General features: G+C 44.9%; 1 protein-coding gene across 1 annotated transcript in view; it reads right to left on the reverse strand.

Moving 5' to 3' along the window:
• Positions 1-530: 530 nt before the first annotated feature.
• Positions 531-17188, reverse strand: part of LOC142577994 (glutamate-gated chloride channel alpha-like) — a 53665-nt gene continuing 37007 nt past the window's right edge. The window contains exons 7-8 of the mRNA XM_075687421.1: positions 6961-7193; positions 531-704 (exon numbers count right to left, since the gene is read on the reverse strand). Coding sequence (XP_075543536.1) covers positions 594-704; positions 6961-7193 — 344 coding nt within the window. The 3' untranslated portion in view covers positions 531-593. The remainder of the gene's footprint in view (positions 705-6960; positions 7194-17188) is intronic.

Consider the following 17188-nt stretch of genomic DNA (forward strand, 5'->3'; position numbering starts at 1 on the left):
GGTGAGCGAGTTCACCGATACCATATATGAAAACAAAGCGCTTCATGAGAGGAGCTTTCTCTGCGGCGGTTGCTCTGAATCGCGCGCACGCGTCACCCACGAGCTGCCTCTCGTCATCTCCCGATAGCGAGGCAGTCGCACGAAACAGGTTGTCCACGCCAGCCAATATATCATGAAATTAGAGTACGTGAAGAGCTGCGCTCAAATTTCGCATTAGAGAGAATCTTAATCGCCGGTGATCTTTTTTTTTTGGAGAAAGAATGCTGTGGGTACTTTTCACAGCAAATTCTGCGGTTGTTCGTGCCTCGGCGAAACTTCTTAAGCTTTCTAATTTGATATAGTTGTCGGCAGTTTTCGGAATTTCAGTTTTTCCGTCCGCATTGATATGCACATGCAAAAGCCCTGAAAGTAAGGAAAGGAAAATCGCCTTCGCAGGGTCCTTCTTGCTTCCTTATTGCTTTCATGAGTATTTTGGTGCTTCAAGCAATTTTTGAGATCGCGCAGAGGAACGTCACCTTTATTGTGTGCCAACTCATGATTTTTGCTTTTTTTCTGTTGATCTTTTCTTCGGTGATGTAAAATGCCTAAAGACCTTAAAAGCTCCGTCGCCTTGCTGCTCTTTCGGTTATGTGATGAACCACGGTAGACTCGACGAGAGACCCGAATACGAAACTGAAGCAGCCAAACATCCATACGTCTCCTCCCTGCAGAAAATAAACATAACAACATAGAGTTGGAAGATCCTCGACAGGGCCAGCAAATACAGCAATGCCTATCTGTTTGACGCTGCCCGTAAAGGAATGCCTGTATTAGCATTTTCATGTGCAGATGTTTCGGTCAGGATGCGAGGACAATCAAATTATGTTGGTTCGCTGTAAATCTAAGCACATATGAACATTTGCGCAAGTGCTAGCTTCGCGATCTCCAAAGAAAACGCGACATTAGGTTTACTTTGGTAAATTTTATGACAGGGCAATTTGTTACGCATGGAGTATAGGCTGGTCGACGTAAGTGGCAAGAAATTGCGTACGAAAGTGCGGTATACCACATGTTTTCTACACACACACACATATATATATATACCAGAACAAAAAGCAGTACTGGGTCCGGGTAAATATTCACAGTGAAGTTGACGCGCGTATGAAGCGGTTTATTGACGTTTTGGCCAGGGTCTGGCCAATGTATTCTGATGAAGGCCGGACCCTGGCCGAAACGTCAATAAACCGCTTCATACGCGCGTCTACTTCACTGCATATATATATATATATATATATATATATATATATATATATATACATACATATATCATCATCATCATCAGCCTAGTTACGCCCACTGCAGGGCAAAGGCCTCTCCCATACTTCTCCAACTACCCCGGTCATGTACTAATTGTGGCCATGTTGTCCCTGCAAACGTCTTAATGTCATCCGCCCACCTAACTTTCTGCCGCCCCCTGCTACGCTTCCCTTCCCTTGGAATCCAGTCCGTAACCCTTAATGACCCTCGGTGATCTTCCCTGCTCATTGCATGTCCGGCCCATGCCCATTTCTTTTTCTTGATTTCAACTAAGATGTCATTTACCCGCGTTTGTTGTCTCACCCAATCTGCTCTTTTCTTATCCCTTAACGTTACACCCATCATTCTTCTTTCCATAGCTCGTTGCGTCGTCCTCAATTTCAGCAGAACCCTTTTCGTAAGCCTCCAGGTTTCTGCCCAATATGTGAGTACTGGTAACACACAGCTGTTATACACTTTCCTTTTGAGGGATAGTGGCAACCTGCTGTTCATGATTTGAGAATGCCTGCCAAAAGCACCACAGCCCATTCTTATTCTTCTGGTTATTTCAGTCTCATGATCCGGATCCGTGGTCACTACCTGCCCTAAGTAGATGTATTCCCTTACCACTTCCAGTGCCTCGCTACCTATCGTAAACTGCTGTTCTCTTCCGAGACTGTTAAACATTACTTTAGTTTTCTGCAGACTAATTTTCAGACCCACCCTTCTGCTTTGCCTCTCCAGGTCAGTGAGCATGCATTGCAGTTGGTCTCCTGAGTTACTAAGCAAGGCAACATCATCAGCGAATCGCAAGTTGCTAAGATATTCTCCATCAACTTTTATCCCCAATTCTTCCCACTCCAGGTCTCTGAATACCTCCTGTAAACATGCTGTGAATAGCATTGGAGAGATCGTATCTCCCTGTCTGGCGCCTTTCTTTATTGGGATTTTGTTGCTTTCTTTGTGGAGGACTACGGTGGCTGTGGAGCCGCTATAGATATCTTCCAGTATTTTTACATATGGCTCATCTACACCCTGATTCCGTAATGCCTCCATGACTGCTGAGGTTTCGACTAAATCAAACGCTTTCTCGTAATCAATGAAAGCTATATATAAGGGTTGGTTATATTCTGCACATTTCTCGATCACTTGATTGATAGTGTGAATATGGTCTATTGTTGAGTAGCCTTTATGGAATCCTGCCTGGTCCTTTGGTTGACAGAAGTCTAAGGTGTTCCTGATTCTATTTGCGATTACCTTAGTAAATACTTTGTAGGCAACGGACAGTAAGCTGATCGGTCTATAATTTTTCAAGTCTTTGGCGTCCCCTTTCTTAAGGATTAGGATTATGTTAGCGTTCTTCCAAGATTCCGGTACGCTCGAGGTTATGAGGCATTGCGCATACAGGGCGGCCAGTTTCTCTAGAACAATCTGACCACCATCCTTCAACAAATCTGCTGTTACCTGATCCTCCCCAGCTGCCTTCCCCCTTTGCATAGCTCCTAAGGCTTTCTTTACTTCTTCTGGCGTTACCTGAGGGATTTCGAATTCCTCTAGGCTAGTCTCTCTTCCACTATCGTCGTGGGTGCCATTGGTACTGTATAAATCTCTATAGAACTCCTCAGCCACTTGAACTATCTCATCCATATTAGTAACGATATTGCCGGCTTTGTCTCTTAATGCACACATCTGATTCTTGCCTATTCCTAGTTTCTTCTTCACTGTTTTTAGGCTTCCTCCGTTCCTGAGAGCCTGTTCAATTCTATCCATATTATAGTTCCTGATGTCCGCAGTCTTACGCTTGTTGATTAGCTTAGAAATTTCTGCCAGTTCTATTCTGGCTGTAGGGTTAGAGGCTTTCATACATTGGCGTTTCTTGATCAGATCTTTCGTCTCCTGCGATAGCTTACTGGTTTCCTGTCTAACGGAGTTACCACCGACTTCTATTGCGCACTCCTTAATGGTTCCCACGAGATAGTCGTTCATTGCTTCAACACTAAGGTCCTCTTCCTGAGTTAAAGCCGAATACCTGTTCTGTAGCTTGATCCGGAATTCCTCTAGTTTTCCTTTTAGCGCTAACTCATTGATTGGCTTCTTGTATACGAGTTTCTTCCGTTCCCTCCTCAAGTCTAGGCTAATTCGAGTTCTTACCATCCTATGGTCACTGCAGCGTACCTTGCCGAGCACGTCTACATCTTGTATAATGCCAGGGTTCGCGCAGTGTATGAAGTCGATTTCATTTATAGTCGCACCATTCGGGCTCCTCCACGTCCACTTTTCGCTAACCCGCTTGCGGAAAAAGGTATTCATTATCCGCATATTATTCTGTTCTGCAAACTCTACTAATAACTCTCCTCTGCTATTCCTAGAGCCTATGCCATATTCCCCCACTGACTCGTCTCCAGCCTGCTTCTTGCCTACCCTGGCATTGAAGTCGCCCATCAGTATAGTGTATTTTGTTTTGACTTTACCCATCGCCGATTCCACGTCTTCATAAAAGCTTTCGACTTCCTGGTCATCATGACTGCATGTAGGGGCATAGACTTGTACCACCTTCAATTTGTACCTCTTATTAAGTTTCACAACAAGACCTGCCACCTTCTCGTTAATCCTATAGAATTCCTGTACGTTACCAGCTATTTCCTTATTAATCAGGAATCCGACTCCTGGTTCTCGTCTCTCCGCTAAGCCCCGGTAGCACAGTACGTGCCCGCTTTTTAGCAGTGTATATGCTTCTTTTGTCCTCCTAACCTCACTGAGCCCTATTATATCCCATTTACTACCCTCTAATTCCTCCAATAACACTGCTAGACTGGCCTCACTAGATAACGTTCTAACGTTAAACGTTGCCAGGTTCAGATTCCAATGGCGGCCTGTCCGGAGCCAGGTATTCTTAGCACCCTCTGCAGCGTCACAGATCTGACCGCCGCCGTGGTAAGTTGCTTCGCGGCTGCTGGGGACTGAGGGCCGGGGTTTGATTGTTGTATTCATATAGGAGGTTGTGGCCAAGTACTGCACCAGGGTGGCCAATCTTGCTCTGGTGAGAGAGTGCGTTACCGGTTCTGGTCACCGGGATCAGGCCGCACTCCAGGCCTGTTTGTGCAATTTTCTCAACACACGGTTTTTTTTTGTATTTTCCGGTGGAGAATCGCGCGGCACCGGGATTTGAACCATGGTCCTCTTGCACGGGAGGCGGATACTCTACCGCCCCCGCAGGAGTTAAAAAATTAAATTATGGGGTTTTACGTGACAAAACCACTTTCTGATTATGAGGCACGCCGTAGTGGAGGACTCCGGAAATTTTGACCACCTGGGGTTCTTTAACGTGCACCAAATTCTAAGTACACGGGTGTTTTCGCATTTCGCCCCCATCGGAATGCGGCCGCCGTGGCCGGGATTCGATCCCGCGACCTCGTGCTCAGCAGTCTAACACCACGGCGGGTCCCACAGGAGTTGTGCGCCTCATTTCACCTACAGTAGTGCCCTATTTGATCAGTCAAGGTGGACCAATCGGAGCTCGGTTATACCGCACGGATGGCACTCGGCTAGAGAACCTGGTATTTATGACCTGCAGATGTGTGGCCATATATAATTGACCATACATATCTTTTTTTTTGAAGGAGGGTTCCCGTACAGTGATAAAATAAAGGAAAAGACATTAAAAAGAAAAAAAGAAAAAAATTTTTTGGGAAAAGAAAGGAACATAAGAGGTGATTTGAACTCGTGACCCTTGGATGTTGCCCGGAAAGATAGCTCATTCGGTTGGTTTGTCAGGCCCCAGGCTACTTTCAAGCGCCATAACTCCTGCTCCGAGCCTCATACTTACTTGAGAAGGGACTGATGTTGTCCGCGAAGGTCGATTTTTGGTTGGAAGGTATGCTTTCTTGGAGAAATGGCCGCCCGAGGAGAAGAGCGAACTTGAGCGGCTTTAGAGACCAAGAAAACTGCCTTAAAATATTTAGGCTTGAGGGAAAGCTTCGTTAACAAACTATAACACGGCAATCAGCACTCGAATACGACGAGAGAAATTATTGAGACGTGGAAAACTCCCTTGAAGTAAATATGGTTTGCGAGACAAATGCGTGTAAGTATTGAACCTCTTAAAAAATGAGGGGAAATATGCGCTCACCGAGAGGTCATCGTCCGCACGAGACCACCACCAGGCACCTTACTGAGACGTGGAGGGCCTTGCGGCCGGAAACAAAGCCCCCCATTCCCGTCGGCCAAGAGCAGAAAACGTGTTTTTCCGATCGCTCAAGGTTGCGCGTACATAGTGTAACTCTAGCGTCTAGGAAAAGCTTAAACAGGTGCGAGGGCGGCACGCATAGCGTGGGAAGCTAGCCGCCAGAATAACTATCTCAGGGACTGCTGCTGACGAGAGCGAAATACCTTCGTGTAATTATAATACCCCTAATAGGACTATTTCCGAAAAAAAAAGGAAACGGCCCAGAGGGCTATACTACGAGAGCTATGACTGATAATTATATATATATATATATATATATATATATATATATATATATATATATATATATATATATATATGGGAGCGCATGCGCGCGCTGTTGCTTTGTCTCTGCGTGTAGTAGTTAAGAGAGCCAGTTTAAGGGCGGAGAAGAAGGAAGGAAAGGAAAGTCTCTGAAGCAAAATTGCAGCGCCGTGGTTTTAAAGCGCACCCGGGGTAGAGAAACGGAAGGCGATATAAGCGTGCGTGGCCATAATACGCACACAACAAACTGCCTTAACATATTTAGACTTGAGAGAAAGCTTCGTTAACAAACTATAACACGGGAATCAGCACTCGAATACCATACGCAAATCTATATACGCAAATCTGGATGGCCAGATGGCTTATTAAAATCATGTACTAATAACTTCTCTCTTAAGTATTCGCTTCATTTACCATGTTGCAATTGCAAAAGTAAAGCCGAGCAGTAGCTAAGTCGTACTTTCTAGGCAGGAACTGTAGCATATCTTTTAGCGACCTGAAAGTATGCTACGAAATACGTTGGCATTCCAGTTAAACAGTCTACCAAAAGCGTACGCCAAGCTGGTTGGGGTGATTTTACTCGTAACGCCCATGCATGTTTTAGCATAACGAATGAATTCTGGGGTTTTACGTTCCAAATCCACGATTTGATAACGAGAAACGCCGTAGTGCGGGACTCCGGATTAATTTTGACCAACAGGGCATCTTCAACGTGGCCCCAATGCACAGGACACGGGCGTTTTTGCATTTCGCCGTCTATGAAAATGCAGCCGCCGCGGCCGGGATTTCATCCCGTGACCTCGTGCTTAGCAGCGCCACACCATAACCACTACGTCACAGCGGCGAGTCTTTAGCAGAATTTTGGGACGAATATCTCGAAAGTGTCGCTAGACTTGCGATTTATGCTACGCAAACTTGGCTTCACTGATACACCCAGGCTACTACTTCACGATGAGGATCTGCGCCCTAAAGTGAATAATTAGTAGGTAAGTTAACGTATCCTTCTTATTTAGCCACGAGAACATTGCGATCACTCGCGAAAGTGACGTTCGAATCTTCAGGTAATCCACCTGAGCAAGCCTAAAATCTCCATCTGTCGCAAGAGATTTCTTTTTTTTTTCAATGGAGCCAGAAAAAAACACACGGGGTATTGGTGCTATAGATGGAGTTTCAATAGGCGATCAGCGTGCGCTTACGGTTAGGTAGTTGCTGGGCGGCAGAGACTGTCTCACAGCGGACATCTGGGCGTAGAGGGCGAGCAGCAGCATGAGGGTGAGGGAGATCCTCTCCGGAAGGTGTCGAGGCCGCATCCACAAGACGCACCAGGAGAGGCAGACGAGCAGCGCGCTCGGCAGAAACGTCGACAGCAGAGGCGGCGCGAGCCTCCGCAAAAGTCGCAGCTGCAAGTGCACGCCGGTGAAAGGGGCGGCTGCGAAAGAAAAAAAAAACAGAAAAGAAAAATGCTGACGTGTAGTTGGTGTTCAAAGTAGGGAAGAGACCGACGAGTGTATAACTGCGGTTCGGTGTCTTTCTATATAAGATTTGTGACGTCACAGTAAGGGCGGACCTTTATTGAGCCCGAGAGACGCGGCGAAGGAACTTCGGCACAGTTCACTATGAAAATGCGACTAGCCGCACGATGAAGAAGGAGGGCACACACATGATGATGATTATATACAGATGATGAAGAAGTGCACAATAAATGCCCACAGACTCAAGGAAGACGAGGTCAGGCGATGCCACGAGCAGCGAGGGACGTGACTTCTTATGCCGTTCGAGCTGCCGAACGCGCTGCTAGCCTCGACAGAGCGACCGTGTCGTTGACCTGCAGTGGTGTTTTGGCTAATTATCGGGTGGTTTCAGGTGTCTCACTAATGTTAGTTTAGCTCCTGGTTTATTGACATTCCTTGCGTCAGCCGTCTTGGACTGATGTCGATCCGCTCTCCTGGGCAGGCGCGATCCGCCTAGTCAGCGTCCCTGCCACGTTATGAATTGCCTATAGATTTATTTTTTTCGCAGTGGCGTCAGCACCGTTCCTGTGGCGCTTGTGCCTACCAATGGAGGTTCTATCAGGATCACGAATCCACAAGCTGTCCAGGATGCGCTTAAGATTACGTCCAAATACTTCCAGACCATCACTGACGTTCCAGCCTACGGACGGGGAGGTATAGTGTGTCGTTCACCCGACCAAAACTGTGTTGAAGACCTCTTGAAATGCACTTCATTCGCTTCCACGCCGGTGAGGGCTTTTATTCCGCCTCACCTTGCGTGCACCAAGGGTCCTGTACGTAGCGTAGACTCCCGATTAAGTCCTACTGAAACCCTGGACAAGCTCTCCGCAGCAGGCGTGATTGCTATCTACCGTTGCAATCGACTGGCAAATAACGAGAGGGTTCCGACGGAATCTGTAATTGCAACATTTGTGGGCACATCATGTCCATCTAGAATAAAGGTATGGCCTCTTGTGTTCCGTGTAGAGCCACTTGCGTCACGTCCACTCCAGTGTCAGAATTGTTGGAGATTCGGGCACAGCGCAGGAGGATGTAAGTCAAGCTTGCATTGCCGCACCTGTGGGGATAGTCATTCTTCAAGTGAATGCTCTGCTCAATCTCAAAAGTGCTGCCTCTGCGGGGGAGCACACCTAGCAGACTATTCGAACTGCTCAGCTCGCGCTTAAGAAATACAAATTCTTGAAATAATCGACCGCCGTCGCTGTTCCAAAGAAATGCAGTTTCAGTTATCAAAGACAGGGCCTTCGGATACTCTGGTGTTACAGCGCGCAACACTCCAAGCATGGATCTTAATCTCTCAGAAGCAATTGACTCAGCTGTGGAAAAAGCAATGGCTAAAACTAGGGATAAATTGATATCCAGTCTCTCTGATTGCTTAGCGCAAATCATTTCGAGTGTCATAATGCAAATAATGCAGACCAGTAAGACACCAATGTAGTCCCCAGTATCTAACGCCGCACCTCGAATGCCTAGCAACCAGTTAGAGACGCCTTCCACAGTTGCAGAAAATTCCACAAACACTACTCCGCTAGCCCAACCAGGCGAGGATGAGCCCTCTTATTAAGACACTGTTAGTGTCACAGATATGAAACTTGACACTCGAGCTCCCAAACGTATGTGATCCCCAATTTCAGAAACTATGAAGCCAATATATAAAAAAGAGTCAACTATCTCCTATGCTTACAGAAAGTATTCTAAAGGTGGCAGTTGCCGCTGCTGTGCGTTCAACACCATTGGACAGTAGAAGGTACTGCAGTCGAACTGTCGCTCCATATTTTCAGTTTTAACAGATTTATCTTGCCTATCTATTCAATTCCATCCAGATATCTGACTTCAAGAAACTTGGCTTTCACCACAGAAAAATTTTCACTTAAAAGGTTTTCGGTCTTTCCGATGAGATTGAGACTCGCGAGGTGGAGGATTAATACTTGTTTCCAGTAAAATTTGTCACAAGGCAAAATTTTTTTTTCAAATCATGGACTCCGACTGCGAAATTTCGGCCATAGATTTGTGTCTCCCAGGTTACCATCCATTTTCAATTCTAAGTGCTTATTTCCCCACCAGTCTGCAAAGTACACGTCAACTTGATAGGGCTCTGGCTGCCTGTAGAGAAGAAATTTTGTTTGTAGGGGATTTTAATCCGCATCAAGTGTCGTGGGGGCTAAAACAGATTTGCTTGGTAAGCGGCTATGGGAGTGGACTATGGATAGCCAGCTTTCAAGTCAGAACCCAGGACAAGTAACGTTTGCTAGATGTCCCTTTCATTCGATTTTAGATTTAAAATTTTGTAGCGCTGGCATCAAGGTTTTGTCGTGGGTAGCGGTTGACTCAGCAACCAACAGTGATAATCTTCCTGTGTCATTTGAAATAAATTGTCCAATAACATCTTTAGAATACCAGGCATGCACATTTGTGGACCATATGAAATTCAAGACTTTCTACCCTTAAGCCGTTTCGAAACTTGCCAATGCCAATGATAAGGAAATCGCTTCAACCACTTGCACAATTCTAGCGGATTACCGGAAGTAAGGTGAATTTGTCATCCCTTCGGCTAAATGCACCAATTGTCGTTGGTGGAATAATGAGTGTACGCGGGACTATAGAAAAAGAAAGGGCGCTTGGAAAATGCTTCTGCATAATCAGTGCCCGACAAAGGGGAAAAGTTATCACTTTCACGCTGGTGTACTTAAACGTACTGTTAATCGAGCCAAAGAGGAATACGATATTAGGCCATTACGATTATCTATCTAATTCAAAACATAAGCGTGCTTTATTTGCATTCCTTCGTGCTAGGAAGGTGCTACCAACACCCTTAACATTACACTCAATTGTTTTGACCCCGCAAGAACTCAGCGCCTGCCTAGAAGGGATAGCCAAAGGTTTAGAAAATCGATTTACGGCCCGGCTTCCGGCTATTATTTCTACATTAGATCCTTCGGATGGCTTTACTCTAATTTCCTTATCTGAGCTAAATGAGACTGCACTATGTTTACTGAATTCCGCCCCTGGCCCTGACGGTGTCACAAATGCCATGTTAAAAATATTGTTACAGGAATCGCCTAACGTTCTTTTAGACCTAGTGAATTATTCAATTAAATATGCTTGGATTCCGTTGCAATGCAAGCTCGCCAAAGTAATATTGATGCTTAAGAAACAAGAAGGAAGTTATGTATTGGAGAACATTAGGCCCATTGCGCTTACATCAAACGTAGTAAAATTCATTGAGAGGCTTCTTCACCTTCGTATCATGAAATTTATTAATGATAATTCCATTCTTAGTCCCTGTCAGATTGGTTTCAGGGCCGGCTGCTCCATCTGGCATGCCCACGTCGACTTAGAAAGCCGAATACAACTTGCTCGACGTCATAAGCAATACGCTGCCTTAGTGATGCTCGATATCGCTAAAGCATACGACACTGTGGAGCACACTGTATTGACCAATCAGTTAACATCCTGTGGTGTTCCTGGGTATATAGTAGCACGGATTCAGTCATTATTAGGTGACAGATAATTCTATTGCTACGAAAGCGGCGTTTCTTCTTCTAAGCACAAACAAGCGAGAGCCGTACTGCAAGGCTCATTCCTTTCCCCGGTGCTCTATAATATTCTCATGAGCATTCTACCGTTTCATCTAGAAATAACTACTTTCGTTTATGTAGACGATATTGCGTTTTTTGCATCTTCAAACGACATCCACACGCTATACCAATGACTGCAAACTTACCTCTATGATCTGGAGAGGTGGTTAGATGTTAGTCACTTCACACTCAATGCCAGCAAATGTGCTGTTCTCGTTTTTCCGATACGTCACATAGTGCACATTTCATTGTCTTACCACCTTCAAGACATACCACAGGTGGAATCCGTTAAATACCTCGGAATTATTTATAACACCTCTCTCAACTGGCGCTCACACATAGATCATGTGACTGGGAAAGGTACCCGTGGAATTGCCATATTGCGTAGGCTGAGCAGTCGTCGAATAGGATTGAGAAGAGATACACTTCTAATGATATATTGTATATAAGTTCGCGTGGTATTATAATTTGGTTGCATGCTCTTCTCTGGAGCTCCAGCCTATATGTCCCGTCCTCTAATCCTATTATAAAGAGAAGCATTAGGTCTGTGTTTAGCTCTTCCTAAATTTCTTGCAAATTCTATTCTTTATCTAGAATCCCGTGTACCTCCCCTTCCGTGCAGGTTCCGGCTTTTGACAGTGCAGACGTTCTTAAGGATTTATGGATCACCACTGGGTCATCCCCAAACAATCTTTATTTCACAACCTGCATTGTTTTTCGGTGTCATCTGGCCGCGACTACATACTCCGCAAATTATATTCGTGCAAAAATTACTTGACTCTTTGGGCGTGCGCATATGCGATGTACTTCCTATTACCGACAGAGCTGTTGGAACGGATATTCAATTCGATGACATTTTTCCTAATGCAAAATTACTTCCATACCGTATTCTAGACGGTATATTACAAGATCATCTGAAAGACCTTCAAACAAATATTGTAATTGCGACAGATGCTTCACACTGTGAAGAAAAGTCAGGTGTAGGAACAGCTTCCCCGATTCTCGATTGGACATTTTCTCTTCGGCTGCCAGATTCCATACCGACCTTTTTAGCCGAATTCATGGCCGTGGTGCTGGCATTACGCAAATTAGGACCATCAATTACGTCAGCCGTAATAGTCACTGATTCGTGATCATTGTGCTCATCCCTTACTGCTTGTAGTAATTCTCGCGTGATGATGTTTCAGTCATTGGTACCTAGCTACTTGAGTTACGTGCGTTTGATTTGGGTGCCTGGCCGTAAAGGACTAATCATAAATGAAATTGCAGACTCTCTAGCCAAGGCATCGATAAGTGGCCCGATTCTCCCTTGCTGCACTTTGACTGCTCATGCTACTGTTGCTAGATTTCGCAGGAGTATCATTATGCAGGCAGTATCAGGCTCCGCAATTACCAAGTCTGTGGATTGCCGCCATCTAGTATACCCTTGGCACAGAGATTTTTGCCGAACACGCAAAATTGAAGTGTCCATCTCGAGGCTGCGCTGCTGTATACCTGCCTTGAACTTCTACCTCCACAGGTCTGGTCTGGTCCCCTCACCATTACGCTCATTCTGTGGCGAAGCGGAGACAAGAGACCATTTCTTGTTGTCTTGCAGAGGTTTTTCTATTATAAGAAAACTACTACTCGAAATCCCGCTTCGCTTTATTGTTCTAAATTTATCAGTGCCTGTGATCTTATCTTTTGGAGCCTCCATTATTGGGTTCAGTCACAGAAATGTTTGCTTAGCAATCCAAAATTACCTAATTGAAACCAATCAATTTCCATGTTAGACTAATCGTTCTCCCTCCCAACTATAGCTTTCTTTTATTTCTGATCTATTATTATTATTATTATTATTATTATTTACTTATCTTACAATACTGCAGCTGTCAGCCGAGAGCCTAGCAGACGGGCATGAACACTTTCTTTTCCGTACATAAATACACGTGCGAGCTACACAAAGAATGAAAAAGCAACGATATTCAACAAAATACAAAAGATAAGGTAGACAAGGTATACAAATAGAACACTAAACAACGCAGAGTAAAATGAACAACAACCGGGGCACATCATAGACAAAGCAAAATCGTGAAATATTTGGGAACAAGCAAGTGTATACAATTTTTTTTCTAAGTACTGTCAGTTTAACATAAAGAGAGTAGGGAACAAACATTAGAAGTCGTTAATAATCTCTTGTGATGAGCTCCAGCTCTGAAACGGACAGGGATAAAGAGTTTATTGCTGTTAATGACGAGTTAAGTTCATTCCATTCTCTGATTACGCGAGGAAAGAATGAGCTCCTGAATGCGTCATTAGAAAAGGAATACTCGGTTAGCGTATGCTCGTGTTGATGCCGTGTTATTCTAGATTGCGAATATGAAATGTACTGGGTGATATCAATTTTATACTGATGATGCAGAACTTGAAACAGGAATTTTAGCCGACCTTGTTTTGCTCTCGTCGATAATGTGTTGTGGCCTGAGGAAGCTAAGAGACGTGAAGGTGAGTCAGTAGAACGATATTTGCTCTGAATGAACCTTGCGGCTTTTCTCTGTACGGCTTCAAGTTTAGCTATGTTAGTTGCAGTGTAAGGAAACCAAATTGTGTTAGCGTTTCTAAAATGGGTCTCACAAATTTTTTGTAGGCCAGAAGCTTAATGTTCGTTGGAGCGATCTTTAGGCGTCTTTTTAGATAAAATAGCTTTCGCAGTGCAGTAGTTGTAATATTAGTTATGTGTGTTTCCCAATTGGAGGTTTGATGTAAGCGTTATTCCTAAATATTTCTGTTGCTCAACCTTCGAAAGAGGCGTGCCATTGACGATATAGGTGAAATGAGAGGGTTGCTTTTTTCTTGTTATTGTCATTGCCACTAATTTATTGATGTTAATAGACATTTACCACTGGGAGCACCACTCAACTAGTGTGTTAAGGGAATCAGAAAAATCGAGATGGTCGTTATGGCTGTTAATTTCTTTATATATCACGCAATTATCCGCGGAGAGTTTGATTTTGACGCTATATTATTGGTTATATTGTTAATAAAAATCAGAAATAACAGCGGCTCGTGTACCGAGCCTTGTGGTACTCCAGATGTGACAGGAACGACATCAGATGGCATATGGTCAAACATAACAAATTTGGAGCGGTGCGTTAGAAAAGCTGTTATCCAAGCAGAAACTTCTCCCTTCCCGATAGCGTGCTCCACTTTTGCAATTGGCTTAGTGTGACTCACGCAATCAAAAGCTTTAGATAAGTCAAGTAAAATCATGTCAATTTGAGAAGGATTATTAATACTAAAAGCAAGGTCATGAACTACCTCTGTTAGTTAAGTGAGGGTTGATAAGCCAGATCGAAAACCGTGCTGGGGAGGCGATAGGATATTTTCGCGCTCTAGAAACACTGTCATGTGTTTTAGAATGATGTGTTCTAGTATTTTGCATCAAGTGCTTGTTGGAGATATGGGTCTGAAATTAGCAACATTATTTTTGTCTCCCTTCTTGTGAATAGGTATTATTTTAGCCCTTTTCCAGTCGTGTGGTAGATTAGCAGTTAATGACTTACGAAAAACCTGTCCCAGATATCTACTGAACCACTCAGCATATTTTTTTAGGAATTCGTTTGGGATTTAATCAGGGCCGTTTGCTTTCATAGGGTCGATGTTGAGGAGAAGATTCTGGATTCCGGTGTCCGTTATTATTAAGGGATCAAGCACTGAGGTACAGGATGGTGGAAGAGGGGGAAGTGTACCATTGTCTTCCGTGAAGACTGACTTGAAGAAATCGTTATATTTATTTGCCGTTGCATTTTTTCCCTCTTCAGTTAGTTTGGTTGTTGTCTTCTCGGTACTGCGAAGATGTTTCCAGAATCTTTGTGGGCTATTTTTTAGGAAGCTAGCAAGAGTGACACTGTAGTAGTATTGTTTCGAATCTTTCAGTTTCTGCTTGAAATGCATAACTGCAGATTTTATTTCACGGTTTCTAGATAGTTTTCGGTTATTCGTGTTTGCCTTACGAAGCCGATTTGCGCGCCGTTTAGCATGGATGACTTCGCGTGTGATCCATGGATTCTTAAGGGGCTGTTTTTTCTTTTGCATTGGAATATAATTAGTTATACAGTGCAGGACAATGCTTTTAAAATGTAGCCACAATGCATCTACATCAGTAGATTCCTGAGATGCTTTTTCCAAGAAAGGATTCATGCGACAGATAAGTTAGTTGTAGCCAGGCCAGCAGTTGGGCGAACAATGAGCTTATTACGGTTGCGCAAGTTACATATATAGAGAAGCCAGTGTGACGTAACAGATCACGGGATTACTGGTGCGCCGTGACGACTGCAGATTCAGCCGTGCTACATCTCCCCTTTACTGGGAGACAAATTAATGATGCCTTTCAGGCTGCGGGTATCGAGAGGGCTTGTGGCGAGTCCTCGCGCTTCTGCGTACCTCTTGGGACGCGTGGTATTTAGTGGAACCTTCTCCGGGAGCCTTTGCTGGACTATCTTCGCGATGGATCGCAAAGTGCCGCAGGTGTGTTCTCTTGTGCGTCTGATTTCTCGACCATCTTCCGTTCTCAGGATCGCTGAACGGGGCGCGTTGGCTGGCCTCAAAAGAATAGCAGGAGACCAGGTTCGCTGGAGGGTGTCGTATGTAGGGACTGGCTGACCTGGAGAGAGGGGTGGTAGCTGCCTCGTTCCGTGGTTATAATAGACCTTCTGGCGTTGACGGATCTCCTGGAGCCGGCTGTGAACGGCTTTGCTTGATACTGCCTCTGGTACTAGGTGGCTGGTGGGCACAGGCAGCAAGGTCCTGGTTTGCCGTCCCATGGTCTCTGCACAGGTGACTTTAGAATATCATCTCTGGGGGTGTTGCGCCATTCGAGCAACGCCATATGAAAGTCAATTCGGTTATGTGAACATTTCTTTAGAAGCTTTTTGGCCTTTTGTACTGCTCTTTCCGTCATACCATTAGAGCGGGGATGATACAGACTTGACGTAACATGGACAACGCCTAGCTGCTGCAGGAAATCTTTGAAAAGCCGGCTGGTGAACGGTGGTCCGTTATCACTGCAGAGCTTAAGCGGTAAGCCATGTGTGGAGAACAGCTCTGCGCACCATGACGCCAGAGCACTAGCAGTGCTCTGACGGAGTTCGCGGATCTCAAAAAAGAAAGAATAAAAGTCCACAATTACGGCAAATTCACGACCCTCATGGAAGAACAGGTCCATGCCAACGAATTCCCAGGCCAGCTTTGTGATGTCGTGGCAGTAAAGAGGCATTTTCGCGTTTCGCGGCAGGTATTTCTGGCAGACAGCGCAATTTTTGCAAAACTGCTGTATCTCATGCGACATATTTGGCCAGTACGTGACGTCTCTTGCCCGTGCCTTCATCTTTTCCGCTCCCGGGTGCGCAGTGTGAAGCAGCAGCATAATTTCTCGCTTTTTCGAAGATGGTATGACTACCTTGTTGCTGCGAAAAACAAGGCCGTCTTGCGCGTGCAGCTCTTCTTTGTAGTACCAGTACCGACGCACATTTTCGGGTACCTCGCTTCTTTCTGGCCAACTTGTTACGGCGTAACCTCGAAGCGTGACGAGAGCAGGATCTTCTTTGGTGGCCGCAAGAATATCTCTCAGGCACTGTTGCGAAGCTAAATGTAATCAAGCACGTTTACTTGAAATTGCTCAGTTTCCTATTGCAAGAATTGCTTGCTAGGGAATCTAGATAAGGCTTCAGACGAAAACAGCCCTTTTCCTGGCTTGTAGATCAGCTTAATAGGATATCGCTGCAAAGTCGAACGCATGCGCTGCAGGCGAAGTGGACACTGATACAGTGGTTTGCTGAATATCGGCACCAAGGGGCGGTGATAAGTTTCGGCAGTTACGCTTTCCTGGCCGACGATGTCGTCGTGAAACTTGATGCAGCCATGCACAATTTCCGATGTTTTTTTCTCAATTTGTGCGTAGCGTTGCTGCGCCTCTGTTAGTGAACGTGACGGGAAAGCGACGGGGTGGCCGTCTTGAATAAGCACTGCACCAACTCCCATTTGGCTCGCGTCGACCGAAAGGGTGACCGGCTTAGTTGCATCGAAAAAGGAAAGGATTGGTGCGTTAACTAAGCTCTCACGCAACATTTGATAACTTCGTTGCTGAGCCTTGGTCCAAACCCAGGCAATGTCCTTGCGCAGCAATGTTCCCATTGCTGGCGTCATCTGCTTTATGAAAGTTAAAAAAAAACTTTTACTGTATACAGGGTAGTAATACAATGATCAAACTGGAATGTGCACATAGGTATACTGTGATCAGATATCCCTTCAATAATTTCCATTTGTACTTGACTTGTACAAAAATGGCTGCTAAGAAT

Source organism: Dermacentor variabilis, chromosome 4, assembly GCF_050947875.1.
Source record: "Dermacentor variabilis isolate Ectoservices chromosome 4, ASM5094787v1, whole genome shotgun sequence".
In the NCBI taxonomy this organism is placed as follows: domain Eukaryota; kingdom Metazoa; phylum Arthropoda; class Arachnida; order Ixodida; family Ixodidae; genus Dermacentor; species Dermacentor variabilis.